The following is a 17,318-nucleotide window of genomic DNA, read 5'->3' on the forward strand; positions in this document are numbered from 1 at the left end:
AAGCCAAACAAAGGTTATCAATACCAGAGCAGGAGAATTGTAAAGACAGCCTCTGTGGGTTGCTGCTGCAGGTGGTGTTGGAGAAGCAGTGACTTGCACTCTTTTCCTGGACTTCCTGGACTGCGCAATATATAAATATACTCTTTATATAGTACATGATGTTTCATATAACATTTCCATGGTAAAAATCTTTTTAAAAACTAAAAGCTTTTATTTCTGGTTTTATTGTTATTAAACACTTGCTGTTGAAAAAGGGTTAATATTCTCTATTCAGTCTGATAATGAGATATTTTCTGCTGAAAAAAATGTTAAAATGTTCAACTTAAGACCATAGATAACATCCTCTCATAGAATCATAAGTGAACCCGAGGTATTTAGAGTTAGCATTTTAGAATAATTATATTTTTTATCAGATTTGAGAATCTTTCTTGTTTTAAATGACACGGTAGAAGCAGTATCCTACTTATTGTATTACTTATGTTATGTTTTTTTTCTATTTGGACATAGAAAGTACAGCCATATGTTTTGCTTTATAATTTAATGTGAAATGTCAAAGCTACGTAACAGAAATGTACAAAGGAAACAACCCTCAAGCTTACAACCTCAGATTTTCAACCCTCAAGACCTAATTAACATTTTAAATGTTAAAAATCAAAGCAGATCCATGAAAACAAAGATCCATGATATGTTCTCAGTCTGCCACTGTCAAAATGAACACATGAAAAAGCTCCCTGCACATTGACACATTCCTACTGGTCCTGATGCACAGATCTGATCAGCCTCTGCACAGGCTGCTGTGATGTTTCATCACTCCTCTGTGCAGCTGCTGCCAGCTGGCGAGGGCTTACTATGACCTCGGTCTCTCCTGTTGATGGCTTTGGAAAGGTGGTCCCATAAATCTCTACATTGTCTCCTTGAACATGTGCAACTGTGGTTACGGCAATTTACCAATTACGGCACTGTCCTGCTGCAGAATCTGCACTTCTAGATTGGGCTGCGGGAGTGACACATCTGTTGGTTCAAGGTTCCCATCAGTTCCTCTACCATCCCACCTTCTGGCTTGAACAATGCAAAAGGCTGCATAATGCTTATCACAACTCCTGCACAATTACTTCACAATTACATGTTCATCGGTGATTTCATCACCATCATTTCATCACTCGGCTGTGACCACGGTTCTCCTGAATATTCCCTGTACATGCAGATGATTTTCACGCAGAAAGAGATCTACAGTCATTCTGATGAGTACTGTAAGCTGTTTCAAAGCTGAAAGTTCTCCTGCTCTGGCCACTGGAGTCCAAAAACATGCCCAATGTATCAGTTGGGTGCGATGGTCCAGAGTTGGAGAGGTGATGCATTGTCTTTCAGGGTATGATCTATCTATCGTTTCCTGGTTTCTCTTGGTCAGCATGTTGTTTGATGAAGGTGATCTTCATTGCTAATTAAAATCATGTTCAATGGCTGTTAATATTGGCTGTTGAGCAGCTAATTTTGGCAATTTTATGAACACCTGTTTTTTCCATAAAACCACATGACCTGAATTCAGTGTTTTCTTTTCCCGTGGATTAGTACAACTCAAACAATCAACAAAACCTTCTCGTGACCTGAAATGTAAATTACAATGTCGTATGGTATGTGCCCAATAAACAGTTGATGTAAAACATAGGCTGTGGTGTTTGGATTGTGCACCAGTGTGTAAATATATTGTTTATTGCTTTCTAAATGTTAGCCATTTTTGACCTTTTTGCAGCCACACGTAAAGCACACATACTGAACTGACTAATATAAAAGCACTAGGGTAAACTTTAAACTGCTTTCAGTATACAGTATTGTGTTTCCAGGTCTCCAAACAGGTCTTAAATACTGGTCAAGCTTGAAAACTTTAGCCAACAGTTTAAATGTTTATGACTGTATTTGGAATACTGGCAAGAAGCAATTAGTTACTACATGAATTCTATAAAAACATTAGATTGAACTTCTGTTTTACACCCCCTATAATATATATACAGCCAATGCAATCAAGATGTTCAGCAGGAGAAAACAAATTTTAGAAAATCATCAATCACTAGATTTAAATCCCATTCAACATGTGTTGTACATGCTGAGGAAAAGGTCAGAATACAGAATACCCCAGGAATGGGCAAGAACTCAAGCTCCTCTAGCAAAGTCTTGGCAAAGCATTGCCAATGAGTTGCGTTCTTATTGTTTGAAAGAGCTATGGGACCACATAATGTAATTTGTATACTGTAAACTAACATAAATACTTCTGATCACTTGACATTACTGGGTTTGTCAACACCCAGTCTGTTTTCTATTCTAATATGACTGAATATATGCATATGAGTTACCCAAAATAAATCATATTCTATATTCTACTCATAATTCATATTACTTTCATGATCACAGATACAAATTGCATTATAAAGAGGAAAACAACAGCAGTAGCGACACATTTGGAGGGCACTGTAAATTACCAAGTCACATGGTTTTAAAAGGAGCCTGTAGCACTGACTCAAAATGATTTGTAGGCCACTTTCAGTCATGTGTCCAAGAACCCCCCAAGTCCATGTTACTCTCCAGCACTGCAGTTGGGCTGCCATTCATATGAGTGTTTTGCTAGACGGGGTTTGCAGTAAACCCTATGAAAGTCACAACAAGGCTGACTTGCCTGTGCAAAGCAGGCTTGCCCTGATGGTGTTGTGTCTGTTGAGCTCCAGTAAGCACCCTGATTGCCACTGAGCCTTTAAACACCGAAAGCTAAAGTCTACAGTCCAGTTCCTCATGCTCCCTCCCTGCCCTTGGGGAACACGTGCCGCTCTTTTCAATGTCTTAGTTATTTACTTGCTGAACTTTGCCAAATATTCAATACTAAAAAGCACCTGAAATATAAAGTCAATTAAAACCTTGTCTGAGAAGGACTGTCTGTGAGCACCTGTCAGTATGATTCTAGATACTCTTTTGCCTCAGCACAATGTGTTTTTTTTTAATCTGCTGAAGCACTAAAGTGGAATGGAAGCTTTCACTCGTTCAGAGAGCACTGCGGTGTCCTACTAGAAATCACGTTACTCTTCTCCACTCTGCAACTATCTTTTTCCTGGTGAGCTCCTTTCTGGTTGGCAAGAATCAAAACTTCAGAGTTTATCACTCAAGAGCAGGCTGACAGCCTCTTTAAATCCACTGGAAATGGGCTCAACTCCGCTTAATCACCTTTTGATTACAAATGCTCAAATTTATAACGATTCATTTTATTTAATTCAAAATGCCATTCAGAGCCTCGTGACAAATGAGATGTATTAAATATGTGAAGAGGGTGGAGTGGGGAGCTGCGCCAGTGTGTGATGGCTGCAAAGGAACAAGTAAAGGTTCATTCCATGATGAGAAATACAGAGGAGAAGCACAGTATTTCAGCTTCAGTATTTCTGTTTCACACTGTGGAATTAGCCTTTATTGGAATTAACCTTTATTAATGATAGCACACATATAGTGATTCCTAGTTTCTGACAGCGTACAGAAAATGATTCATAAGACAAAATATAATACTTTAATTCATATTGTTTAATTTGTTCGGAGGCTGGAAGCCTGGTGTTATGAACAATGCAAACTTTATGAAACTTTTTGCTGGGTGGAGTCTGAGTGCAGTTGTTGAGCGAAAGAAAGAGTGTAGTTTGTTTTGTCAGTTGACAGTTTTCCTTATACAAGATGACACTTGTGAGAAAAGAACTAGAAGAACAGGAAACCCCATTAGACTTGCATTTTTTAGAGATGACAAAGACCTAATGATTTACTGTAAAACAACCATACCCAACAGGCAGATTCATCCAACGTACAGTCCACATTTATTTATTTCTGAAGATTTTTTTATGTCTTCAGTATTTCAAAAGATGATAAGAAAGATTTTAACAAGTTAGATGAATTAATTCTAGTTTTGTGTCTTAAGGGTTGCAGAAAAATTACACAAGAAATTACAAAACACCATCAACAGCAGGTAGCTTGTTAAATAAGGTACAGTAATGCTATAGTTCCTGGTTATAGACAGGTTACCCACAGGACACCTTTTCAATTGAGCAATTGTTCAGTATGCAATAAATGGTCAAATGCATATTTTTCATGTACACAAAGTTCCACTTTCTTTTTAAGAATGATACTGTTGAAAAAATAACTATATAGTTAGAAAAGATCTCACACGTTCCTCTGAACAGACACATCCTAATTCTCCTAGACCTAAGTGTGTTACGCCACGCCCCCAGAGGAATCGGCATTCCACCTGACATTCCAAAACTGTTCCCAGTTATCCCTTTTCCCCAGCCTGTTTAATGCTGCCTCACACTCTTCCTGGTGCTCAGAATTAGGGTTTTCCTGGCTAGAGCTACTCCCAGTCACATTGTTATTCACTACTTGGTTTTTGGCTTCCTGACCCTGGTTTGTTCTCCGTCTACATCTCCTGGTTTCGGTTTTGGTACTTTTGCTCTCGTTCTGGTTTTGACTCTCGGCTCTGGTTTATTTCTCTTGGGGGTTCTTAGTTCTGAAGTTGGGTTTTGTTGAGTCTGTTGTTTCCCATGGCTTGATACTGGACCCCCTGCGATTCAGCATCTACATGTTCACACTTGGTTATGGATTGAAATGACATGCTCTAAACGATCATATCCATGCTGCTGCTACTCACATCTATGCCCATACTAAACCTGACAAAAAAAGTAGCCATCTCTGCACTAATTGCGCCTCTAATATAAAAACCTGAGTGATTCATAGTTTCCTTCACTTAAATTGGAACAAGACTGAGGTTGTGCTACTCAGCACCTCCCACCACCTCTGTACAGCAAGTACAATAACCCTGTCTATGAATGGCACTGTGCTTGAATTTCAATCAGAATTAAAGAATTTAGGGGTGATGTTTAATCCTGGTTTGACTTTTGACCCTCATTTCTCATTGCAGTCATGACACTTTAAAGTAGCAATTAAAATTTGTTATATACGCAGTGTACTGAGCACATTCAAAACAAAAACAAAAAGAAATAAATATAACTAATCTGAAATAAAAATGGAAATGTCATGATTCCACAGGAATTCAAACCCTCTTCTGTGGCAAATCTAAAATTATTTAATGTGTGCAATAAAGGTGGTTCATTTCAGAATTCAGATACGAGGTAAGGTCCTCAGTGAGGTCATGAATTTCTAGCAAAGATTCAATCATGAAGACCAAGTTGCTTTCAAAACAAAGCAGGGATAAAGTTGTATAAAGACACAGATCAGGGGAGAGGTATACAAACATTTCAAAGACCCAATGGTGACTTTGGAGGCGTGACAGAATTTAGTGGGATAAAATGTCAATAATGGTTCAATAATATCCAAGTCCCCTCACAAAGCTGGCCTGTGCAGCAGAGTGGAAAACCCAGCGCTGACACTGCAGATGTGTCCAAATGTGGTCAGACAATGCAATATTGGTCTCAATTCAAAGAACCACAGTGCATTACACAGTGAACACTGTAAGGTCGCCCGTGGGAGGATCATCAACAATAGGTATTTCCGCAATGATATTCTTAAAATACTCGGAAAGGACCTAAGCAAGATGGCAGCTGACCTATCAAAAGAAGGGCCTTAACCAACAATACAAGTGGAAACAAGCGAGCTCTATTAGGTAGGACAAAATATAAAGCGGTGCAGAAGCCAGTAGGTGGATGCAAGAAGTAGGAAGTAGGAAGTAGGAAGTAGGAAGTAGGAAGCAGGAAGCAGGAAGCAGGAAGCAGGAAGTAAGAAGTAGGAAGTGTTGGGTGGTAACTAAAATTTGTATTGAACTTGAACTTAAGGAATAACGGACTGGTACAAAACAGACAACGGTTTACGGATTGTGATTCAGGACTGGTGTGGTAACTTCCCTAAACGGTGACATACAAAGAACGAAAACAGACAACGATTTACGGATTGTGATTCAAGACAAGTGCGGGAACTTTTATAAATAGTGAAAGACGTTGTTCACCTACAGACAGGAGAGTGGAGTCGGAGGTGAAAACGGAGAGAATTGAAAAGAAGCTCTGCGGTGTACGTAACTCGGACATTTTTTCTTGATTCAAAGTGTTCGGTCCCCCTGTGACATTTCAACACCATCCCTCCTTGCAAGCACGATGGTGGCGGCATTATTTATATTTCTGCTTCTTATCAGGAGAAACTAGGAAGCTTGTCGAGACCGATGGAAATGTAGACGGAGCAAAGTACTGGTGAATGTTAGAAGAAATCCTGCTTCAGATCTAAAACAGGGAATAAAAACTCAGCTTAAAGAAGGGCAATGACCCAAAGCAGAAGGTCAAAGCTGCACTGGAATGGTTTAACCATAAGAAACCCAATGTCCTTGAGTGACCCAGTCAGGGTTCTTACATACATTTTACTGAAAGTCCCCATCCATAAGCAATCACTAAAGCAACGTGAGAGATTTTAAGAAAGACTCCCACAAAGAATGGACAAAAATTGCACCAAGCTGGCATACAAAGCTGGCAGAGACTTATCCAAAAAGACTTTTGCTTGTAATTTCTCTCAAAGGTGCTTTCACCCAATAGAGTTCATGGGTCTCGATACTTCTGAAATCAAGACATTTCAGTTTTTTATTTCTATGGTTTTTGCTGACATTTGCTGTATATCATTTTACCCTTAAAAGTCTTTCATTTTGAGTATTCAGGTTTGGAACAAAATATTAAGATTAAAAGGGTATATGCATCATTCTTTCACAAAAATTGGACACCACATACAGGGTCTGAATATTTTTGCTAGGCACTGTATATAGCTATTCCATAGACGTATTTAATAATTTCCTAAGGCAATTATCCTGTCTGCCCTGAGTGGAAAAAAAAGCAAAATGAAAACCTCATATTTCCACGCATAAATGTGATTGAAATGTTTTTGAAAAAGCACCAAACCAAGCAAATCGGGAAACATTCAGACAAACCTGCAGTAGTGGATGGCGAACTGGTCCCGAATCGCTCTAAGAAATTTAGTACGGATTTGAGAACTTTTCCTGTTTTGAAGAAATATGAAATGTGAATTACTCTCTTTACTTAGGTGTATTTTCCCTCAGACCTTCATGTGACCTACTTCATCAACTGAGCCGGCAAACGTATTTTATGGATATTTCCTTTTAATTGCCTGAGCGGGAGTTTTAATCCAGTATTTGAAGAATCACAACAGTTCCTCTCCTACAATTCACGGTCCTTTAATGTTCACGAAAAACACTGTGGAAAAACCATCGTGCACCGCCTATGAATAGTCCAATCTCCAGTGCTTTAGATGCTTTTCAACAGATCAGATGCTTTTCAAACAAAATCATACACAGTGCATACACACTTCTCACAATTCAAGATTTGTGCAACTGGATGATGTTTTATCACTTATGTGGAGTTTGGTTCGTTACAGCTGGCGTTTTCTGCGGTTTACACCATGTGAACTGCGCTCTCCTGCTTGCACTTCCCCATTCTGCCTTCCTGTGTTTCAGGCTAGGTCCACCCTACCTGTTCTCTGAGCCGCTCCTGGTGCCCCATGATCGCCGACGCATGGTGTGGGTACTTCTGCTTCAGGTGCTCCAAGAAGGCCTCTCTCTTCTTGTCCATGTCCGAGGGCTGCATTCCGAGAATCTCTCTGGAGCTCCTGGGGCCTCCTACAGTGTGTCTTCTTGGGATGTTCCTGGAAGGCTTCGAGTCTGTCCGGTTACTCCCATTACCTGCGCCCTGTTTTTTGCTAAGGTGCTCTGCATCCTCTGGCGATGTCACTCTCAGGTTGCTTTTCCCTTGTTCTGCAAACAAGATTTCATAGGAAAAAACATGAGCCAACGATTCCCCTTGGCACCTCCAGATACAGTACCATATGTTGATATACCACCAATGTCACACAACACATTTCAGGCAGCTACCTCAGGAAAAAAATCTAAATTTGTTATTAAAAAAACGGAATAAAAAAAATGTAGTATTTTGTACATAACTAGAATGAACAGAAATTCATATTAATACACTGCCTAGTACTGTGGGTTCTTACGTATATGCATTTCTAATGAGAATGATGCTCTTGGAAATGTCAAACAAACGCTTATGCTGGTTTAAAACGTGTGTTCGTACAGTAGCAGACCAAGGCTGTGTTGAAATGCCAGTTTGGAGCCAAGCAGCCCAAGTACAGTATGAGATTGTGTGCAAGTCAAAAAAGATATTGAACTCCACTAAGAATTTACACAGAAAAAGACAGAGCACAAAAAGGAGTCGCTGGCAATAACACCTGCCAGTTCTTCATCCAGCCAGGCTTTTAAAAATGAATTAGACAGGGATTATTCATATGTGTTACTCTGGGCTGTTTTTCAATGATGGTTTCCTACCTAATTAATCAATTTGACATTTAATTACTTTAATTACTCTTCCCATCATTGGACAGAAAGAAGTTCTATTTAGAATGTTTTTACATAAATGTGAAAAAACAGAATGTTGGAGCATATTTAACTCATTATCAAGCAGATTCTCAATTCCAGTAATGCTCTTGGTAATTTTACAGTGTGGCAGAGACATCTTCCTTTTACTTTTCAGGATGTCATATTTAACAATACAATACCAATCCTTTAAGCTCAAACACTTAATTTGAGAAATAAATTCCATATTTGAAGACACTTTGAAGTATGTTTGAAATGCCGATCAATGTGCTACAGTATTTTTCAGATGTGATGGAAAGTTTGAACACTAATTGTACCATTTTTAAAGTTCAATTGCAGGTAATAGATAGTGTATCTAAATGACGTGAAAAGAAACACTGCTGTCCCATATCTTTTCTGAGAAGTGCTACCTAAATTGAAACATTTTCATACTTTAACAGTTGCACACAACACAACATTTCTATGAGAAGAAAAGGTGACAACTAGATAATAACTGTTCTGTTACTAAGTTAAATTATTGCTGTATTTCAACCAGAACATGAGTCAATTTTCTCACATCAAAGTGTCACAAGTTCCATCCCTCCTTTGCTTTACAGTATATTATGTTCTCCATTAAGACATGCAAAATCCCTCTCCCCAGACCTCTCTTCTCAGAGCTCTCTACTGCACTTCACTTACGGTGACATAGAAATTAAAGTTACAATCAACCACACAAGAAAATAAAACAGAAAGCAAGAGAAATGATAATCTACAACTTTTCATCCGAAACCAAGCTGCACAACCTCCTTGAATGTAGCATTTTTAGCAGTAAGATCATTTTTATTATTTATTAATAATATATTAATATACAGTATACTCATATTAATATATAATTTATTTTATTATTATTATTTTTCTTATATTATGAGTTTATGTACAGGGCTCATAAACCCTCTACAATTAAAGATTTCAAAAGTGAGTCCTGGAAAATGCTGAGATGACAGAACCATTCACACCCTATCAGTGTCATCTGTAATCTGAAAGCAATACATTCACACAAAGGGAATCTAGAGTTGAAAAGTTATTAATGTCACAGAGGAAAAGTATAACAAAAGAATGTGCAGATCTGCAAAATTAACATTTAGTGTCCTTATCTTGTGTAATTGTACAAGTTTCCCAGTATGTCTGTACATTTTACCTATCAGTTGATTACACAATAATATAAATAAAATAATAAAGGCAACCTTACATCTATGCATGCACAAAAACACCTCCTAAGAAAAGAAATTATATTTAAATTTACAATAAACTTTATTGTAATAAAACATTTCCTGCTTTTTAACCCAGTCACCAATCCTAAAACATCCTAACCTTTTAAAATAATTACTGAACATGATTGTGATGCAGTTTAAAAATTCACTGCCCTGATATTTGATAAGGTGATGTAATTTGTGAAGAACAATGTTTCATACCATATTATAGATTCTAAGAGAGTTCGGAGTATTCTATATTTTAGTCACCCATTCACTCAAAAAGATAATTTAACATGACAGCAAATTAATCTAAGCAAAAAGATAAAAACATTATCTCTGAGAAACTGTCATACTGTACTCATGGTAGCTTTCAAATAAGACTTTAGGCTGCACTTTAATTTTTATCTATCAAAAGCTGACATCTCTAATTTTGTTTATACTGTCTGCTTTGGTTCTTGTTTAAATTACTTAGGATATCAAGGCCCTGAAAGAAAACAGAATCAACCACTACAGTCATTTACAATGTCTTGTAAGATACGTAAAGTACAGTGGAAATTATTTTTTCCTTCCGGAAACACACTACAAAGTTTAAACAACCTCTTAACCACACCAATATCTGCACAGTATAGCAACATCCTCTTGATGGGAATGTTTTTTGGAAACTGCTGGGCTCAACTTCCAGTAAAGTGTAAAACTGTGTCATGTGATAATACTTTTTATGGTCAAAACAATGGGAGAAAGACTCAGTTGTGCATTTAAAGGATTTAGAGCTTATATTAATAGGATTATTTTAGACACTAAGGAAATGATAAATAAATAAGTACATAATCTGTGAAATGCTTGGAATAACAGAGCTTGAGGAAAATAACTTTGGAAAACACAGATTACCATAACCTACTAGGGGTGTGAAGCTCTGTGGCCTTTAAAGACTGCTTTAGCATGTTTTACAGCGGTTAATTTCAGAAATAGATCTCAGAGCTTAATGCATTATATTATAGATGTATGCCCTCAGACATGAATATCTTAAAGACAAATACATCAGTTTGTATTTTGTTCTGAACATTGGGCTGTAGAGCAGAAGAAGGTTTTATGAACACAAAATCGTCATTCAGAATAATTGAAAAACAAAAAGTTCTACACGAGGGAAATGCATAATGTAGCCATTCCATGAAAAGGTTTCTGAAAGAAAAATTACATTCAAAATATAGAAAGTATAGAATATATATGTTCTATCCTCCTGAGTTCACAAGATAACTCCAAACAGGAGTTTGTGGGAGGAGGCGTACCTGATATAAGCTGTACAGTACTGAGGAACAGAGGACTATTATTCCATAGAGGGCAGGAGTCACATGCTCTCTTGTCCAATTGATGCTAAAGAAACTCTCTAGGCTCTAATATAGACTTTACCTTTACCAGTTAAAATCACTTCATTCACTTCACTTTCAGAGAAATCAATTAAACAAATGTAAAAAGCAGATCACGGTCACCTGGGTTTTGTAACACCCCATACAGTACATGGTGGAATTCAAATTGCGTTTTAAATGCCTCTTGGTATACGCATGTACTGTATATACACCCCCCCATTGAACAATGTGCTGGGCCTCTTCGAGCAGCAAGACAGCCGTGACAGAATGTACGTCTCAAGATTTCGACGTGCTTGAAATGCAGTCTGGTTTCATTCTTCCGTCTCAAATCACTTTCAGATGAGCTTGTGACAAAGGTAATAAATAATCTGTCAGACTGAAATGCACATTCCACTGGCTCTTCCACTTTACAACAGGACTGATGTCTGCAACTTGTTCTGGTCAGGAAAAGTGATAGCAGACTTGTTCTCCGACTCAAACCACCCACTCATGGCCTGCCACTGAGCGTGTATTCATCTGACTGGAGATCCTGCAGCTGTAGCCAGAGTGTGTATACATGGGCTGTTTATCAACAGTATCGATATAACACCAGAGTTTACAAATGCTGTGAGATGACTGCAATAAACAATACAATATACTTGTGAAAATCTAAGTTTGCTATCATGCTCCTTTTTACCTTCTGAGTATGAAAAACAAATTCCATGATGGCATGTGATAATGGTAAATTCTATGATGGCATGGAAAGAAATGATCCCTGGCGAATCGGCGCCTGGGAAAGTGGTGTTTGTGCACACAACAGGCACATAGGTTCACATGCATTAAGAAGTAAAGCAATAATTGAAATGGCTCTTCAGTTATACTTCTGCATGCAAACAGCCAAAATCCTCAAATTACAAACCTGCTGTGATGCACTGTTGACTTAGATATTATTTGACTGAACAAGTTCTTTCCAGTTTCACAAAAATTCTCTGTGGTCAGACTGAGCATGAGATCACTCTGTGCACTGCAGAGTCGCAATTACACTGATTAGTAGAACACTGGTTCCTGGGCTGAAACAAAGTAATATAACAGCGTCCTCAGTTTAAGAAGTTACAAAATTGAATTTTATATTACCGCCACTACAAGGCTAAAGTGTTAAATAGCAGCTGAACCAGATTCTGGTGATAATCAGAGGTAGTCCTTAATGCCTATATCTCTCCATATTTGGTCTGGGGAGTCTGAGGGGCTCTTCAGGAGCTGTGGGAATTACATTCCCTAGTTAACCACACGATAATTGCAGGTGGTGTCAATAGTGGCCTGCGCTGAGTATATACAAGAGTTCAGCAAATAGATTAAATTGTCAGTTATAGAGCCCAATAAAACAACGAGTTGCGACAGCTTGAATGAAAAGTAAAAACCTTTTGAACCTGAACATTGAATTGAATTGAAGGAAACTGCAGACTGAGTGCTTTTCCTCTGGGGGTGGTTAGGTAGTTTTGCATGGAGCAAGCTGGCAGGTTCCTTCTCTGGGAGTACATTCTTTTTGTTTTAGGACATTCCTGGCCTGCTTCTTGCAAGGGATGGTGCTGGGATAGGTTGTAATAATAATAATAATAATAATAATAATAATAATAATAATAATAATAATTGCTTACACTTATATAGCACTTTTCTGGACACTCCATTCAAAGCGCTTTACAGGTAATGGGGATCCCCTCCACCACCACCAATGTGCAGCATCCACCTGGAGAATTGTAGGCAGCTGTAGGTTGTAGGCAGTTTTCAGACTTCCTTTGAAGAAGTGAAACGCTAGATCCTTCACTTTAAGTAATAGCAGCAAGCAAATTCTCCCATACTCTTGAGGAAAAAAACAAGAAAAGGCCCACGTACAGTGACCACCAACCCCAGGAGTCCCAATACATTTGTATGAGAATAGAAAAACATCTGTATGCAATCTACTTACATTAAGTGACGGTAAGTATTGGGACACATTCAATTTAATTAATTGACATTTCAGAGTGTAAACGTCAGTAAGTGGTTGCATACCCTTTTGAGGCAGTAACTGCATGAAGTCTGTGACCCATATGAAATGCTCTCCTGCAGCTGCCCTGTGTTCTTGGTGCTCTGACTTCCTCCACCCATAGAAAACATGCTCAATTAGATATAAATCTGAAGACTGACAAACAGTAGCCAGTCTAAGATTTTAAAATGTTCTTTTCGCCTAATGAACTCCTTAGGGGCTGTCCTGTATGGCTGCCCTGTATGTTTTGGGTCATTGTCATGCTGCTATGGTAAACCACCAGTCAATAAGTATGGAAGCATTTTCTTCTACATAATCAAACCAAAAGCTTATGCAGACCCCATAATACATTCTGCTGCTACTGTCTTTAATGGTATAGTCAATAAGAATGAGTGAGCTCTTTCCAGAGGCACCATGCAGGAGATTAGCATCACCATGCTTCATGTAGAAGTGGTTTCTTTGAAGCATCAGAAGTTCCTTTCTGACCTCCTCATTTGAACCTTTCATGAAGGGTTATCAAGATCCCATCTGTCCATAAACCAGTGTGAGCTTTGGTCCAAATCTTTCTTGACTCATATACTATCTACAACGTTTCGGCTGTGGAGCCTTCTTCAGGTGTGAGGGTTGCTCACGGGTTGCTCACACCTGAAGAAGCTCCACGGCCGAAACGTTGTGTTCTCTTTCTTCTCTTTTGAGCCTGGAATAAACCTATTACTTGTTCCTTTGCAGCCTATGCATGCTGACGCAGCTCCCCACCTGAACATATACTATATACTATAATATTAAACTATAATTAAAAAAATTATAAACCCTTTTTTATTTTTTAATGTAATTGTTATTCTTTAAGCACAAAAGTGTAAAATACAATGTTCCTCCTGTGATTACCTTGTAACTCTTAACAAAATTGTTTAAAATGATCTATTCTGATTTCTGCGGAAATCTGTGTAGTATCGACTCTCTGTGAAACTGTTTGATATTTTTATATTGCTCAGTCCTGACGGAAGTCTGTATAAACTAATGTATACTGACATTGCATATATATAAATTTCAGCAAATGCTTACCTATTTCAATGAACTATAGCCACCACTCTGGCAGCATGAAGAAGTGCTTACGGTCTAGGGCTCTGGATCACAAAGTCATGGGATCAACTCCTACATCAGATGCTGCTGTTGCATGCTGCCTTGTATCTCTCACTGACAGTGGCTCCACTAAGGGCCGTGCTCTGTAAACAAGCACTCACCATTGTGTTATGAAAAAGAGAATTTGTTACCAATTGACCTGTGCTGTATTTTAGTACTGTATTGTAAAGAATTTTGTAAAGAATATTGTAAAATATTTATACTGTATTGTAAAGAATGTGATGGATGGACAAAATGTGTAGAGAGCATACTTGCTGTGACTGCCCTAGCTGAGGGAATGGCAAATGCCCAAAGCCCCCTTCAGTACGGTGAGGAATGAGCCAGGGAGCTGCTCCAAGGGTGTAGCTTGGGGGTCCGAGGAGAATGTGAGGGAGAAGGGTGAAATTAAGTCCAAGATGCAAGATATATATGTGTAGGAGAGTGGGAGTAGACATGATTAGGATCTAACCTTCCTTCCAAAGTTCTATAACTCAGTTTTTTCCCCTAGCCAGATACTTTTCGCTTTTGGATTCCACAATAACATCTGCATTACAATGTCACAGTTACTTTCTCCACATTTGCATGAAAAACATATTTAAGGCCTATAAAATTGAACTGCGGTGATTAAAATCAAGTAGTATGAGAGGACTGGTTAAATAAAGTCGCTTCATTTTTTCCAACATATGGAAAGTTACAGAGTTGTCTAAAGTTACAGAGAAATAAAGTACTTCCTTTAAGGTTTCTGAGAAGGGGCATATGTTTATTGAAATACAAAAGGGGCATGACTGGATACTAAACTCTTATAACATAAATAGTTCAAAAGTAAATTGAATTGCAAGTAAAGGCAAGCCAGAACTATTTAGCAGTTTATTCACCTTCAGTATTGTGATGGACCTAGCAGCATAACCATATCACAAAACCACTGCTCAATCTGATAGGATTTAGACTGTTTCAGAATCCTTATCTGGAACACACCCAGGAAAAAGTTAGCTGCAGGTATTCAAATCAAGATTAGGTTTACTTGCAAAGCTTCGATGGTATGGGAAAAACTACTCAAAGAGGCATTAATTTAAAAGTGATTGTGCACTTAATTGAATGAGCATTCCAGACACATTACATACTCTCAGACATACAGTACCATAAAACCTTTTGCAATATGTACTAACCAGCACTTTAACTGCCCAAAATGTCCCACAGTTGCCAAGCCTGGTGATAGACCAGGCCACCACACAATAATCTGCTTTTTTAAGAAAGTCCTTATATATACAGTACATATAAAAATCTATGGTATATATATGACACATCTATGAACTTTACAGACGGAGGGTTACAAAAACAAAATGTAAAGTGACTTCAGATATCCATTGTTCCTTGGCTATCTGTGAGATTACACCACAACGCAGTTTGTATTGTTCCAAAGCACAGCATCCAGTTTATCTGAACATCCCAGACGAAAAGTACTTTGCTAAGCCATAGTCTCAGGTTTTCCTATATGCTGCTATAATGCATGTTACTGATCCTTAAAAAAGCTGCGTAAAGGGAATGAACAAATAAAAGAGCTCATTAGACACCGAGTTATATTCCCCCTTTTTGCCTTTAAGTAAATGCTGGCCAGTGTCATATTACATCCTCCATCACACTGGGTGACATACACATACCAGGCAGCGGGCACTAAAAAAATACCTTTCCCCGGATTAGCATTGCAGGATAGCAGGCACAATTTCAGACCTATTTTTAACAGCCACAGATTCTACAGCCTCTCACGTGGATATGGGGTTAAACAAGCGTAAGGAAATAAAATCGACTGCTTCTGTGGCCAGTTTTAATCTTTAAACCGCTTACCTTCAGCATGCCAGCTGTGTGAACCACAGCCACTTTCTTCGCCCGCTGAGTCTTCATCCATTTTCTTCTAAACAAGATCAGAACAGCAAGCGAGAGAAAGGAAGGGAAAGCCCCGCATTTGCAGAGTTCGAATTCCAATCTGCCTTTGCGAAAAAAGGTTTAAAAGAGCCTAACCCCACACAGAGTCCTCTGGGAGTTCGAAAAGTAAGCTGCATACCACAGCCGTGACTGTCTTCCATTGAGAAGGAATTGCCCACAGCGCTGGAACTGTGAGCAGTGCTTTTAAACTCGGGCTAAAATGGTCTCTGAGCTGCACCAAGAGGCCCAACAGGTGTCAGCCTGTGCAGGACGCACCAGGCAAGCCCAATCACTTCTTTTCAGCTGCTGTTCAATACACCCAAGACTGCAGGGTGGCTTGACTTCAGCCCTGACAAACATGCATTTCACATCTGCGTTTCTTATACATTAGGTCCCTCCAAAAAAAGCACGGCAAAAGAGCTGCTGAACTGGGAAGTGTCCCATATATACTGTAAATGCGCCGCCGCTGTAGGAAAGCAGAATGTTTACAATAGTTATCATAAATATATGAAGGAAGAAATGATGTGGGGTTGTAAATAAATAACTTAAAGGTTTCCATTTAGTGTGACTGAAGTCCCTTCTGCTGGACACCAAACCTTGTTTTCCAAGCGAACACAGCCTTTCTTATTTCTCTGGATTCTTTCGGATTTGCATGGTGGTTGCCTTTATGCGGGTTAGAAATGTTTTATGGTATTGTTTTTAATTTGTAACATTGGTGATTCTCCAACCCTTTACAGAAAAGCATTCTTAACCCAGAGAGTACTACTGTATATCCTTGTGATTTATAGACTGCAAAATACATTATCCACCGTCATTCTTTTCTATCTAGAAAATTACAATCAACTTCTTAAGAATTTAGTCAACATTTACATTTAGAATAGGTTTCCAAGTGATATATATTTAGCTCAAGTCAGATTTTACTTACATGCCTTGCAGGGCATGAAATTATGTGTTGCTACTAATCACCTACAAGATCAGAATGCAACGAATAAACACATTTTAATAAAAACAAATAAATGAACAAAGGATGAAACACATAATTAATTCTACAACCGTGCAAAAACTGCACAAATGGGATACAACTGTGAAATTAAAAAGTCTCAAAATACTCCATTTAGAAGGATGTAGTCAATGCAACAGATTAAATTTCTTTCTGTGATTAGTGAAAACATTTAAAAAATCACGTTCTGCAATACTTGTGATCACGGAGGAAATCCAAGTATTTGATTGCATTCATAATTAACAACCTTCTGCTTTCCGGGCTTAGGCCAGAATGTTTTTAATAAAAATAC

At 38.3% G+C, this 17,318-nt stretch overlaps 1 protein-coding gene across 14 annotated transcripts in view; it reads right to left on the bottom strand.

Annotated features, from left to right (window-relative positions):
• si:ch211-285f17.1 (sickle tail protein homolog) overlaps positions 1 to 17,318 on the bottom strand; it is a 287,428-nt gene that overhangs the window by 104,165 nt on the left and 165,945 nt on the right. For 12 of the 14 annotated variants that reach the window (XM_015353441.2, XM_015353438.2, XM_015353440.2 and 9 more), the window contains exon 2: positions 7,494 to 7,774. In XM_015353441.2, the coding sequence (XP_015208927.2) occupies positions 7,494 to 7,774 (281 nt within the window). Of the gene's footprint in view, positions 1 to 7,493; positions 7,775 to 15,948; positions 16,225 to 17,318 lie in introns of those variants that run through there. The other 2 variants (XM_015353439.2, XM_015353442.2) reach the window with 2 other exon arrangements.

This window comes from Lepisosteus oculatus, chromosome 6 (assembly GCF_040954835.1).
Source record: "Lepisosteus oculatus isolate fLepOcu1 chromosome 6, fLepOcu1.hap2, whole genome shotgun sequence".
Classification (NCBI taxonomy): domain Eukaryota; kingdom Metazoa; phylum Chordata; class Actinopteri; order Semionotiformes; family Lepisosteidae; genus Lepisosteus; species Lepisosteus oculatus.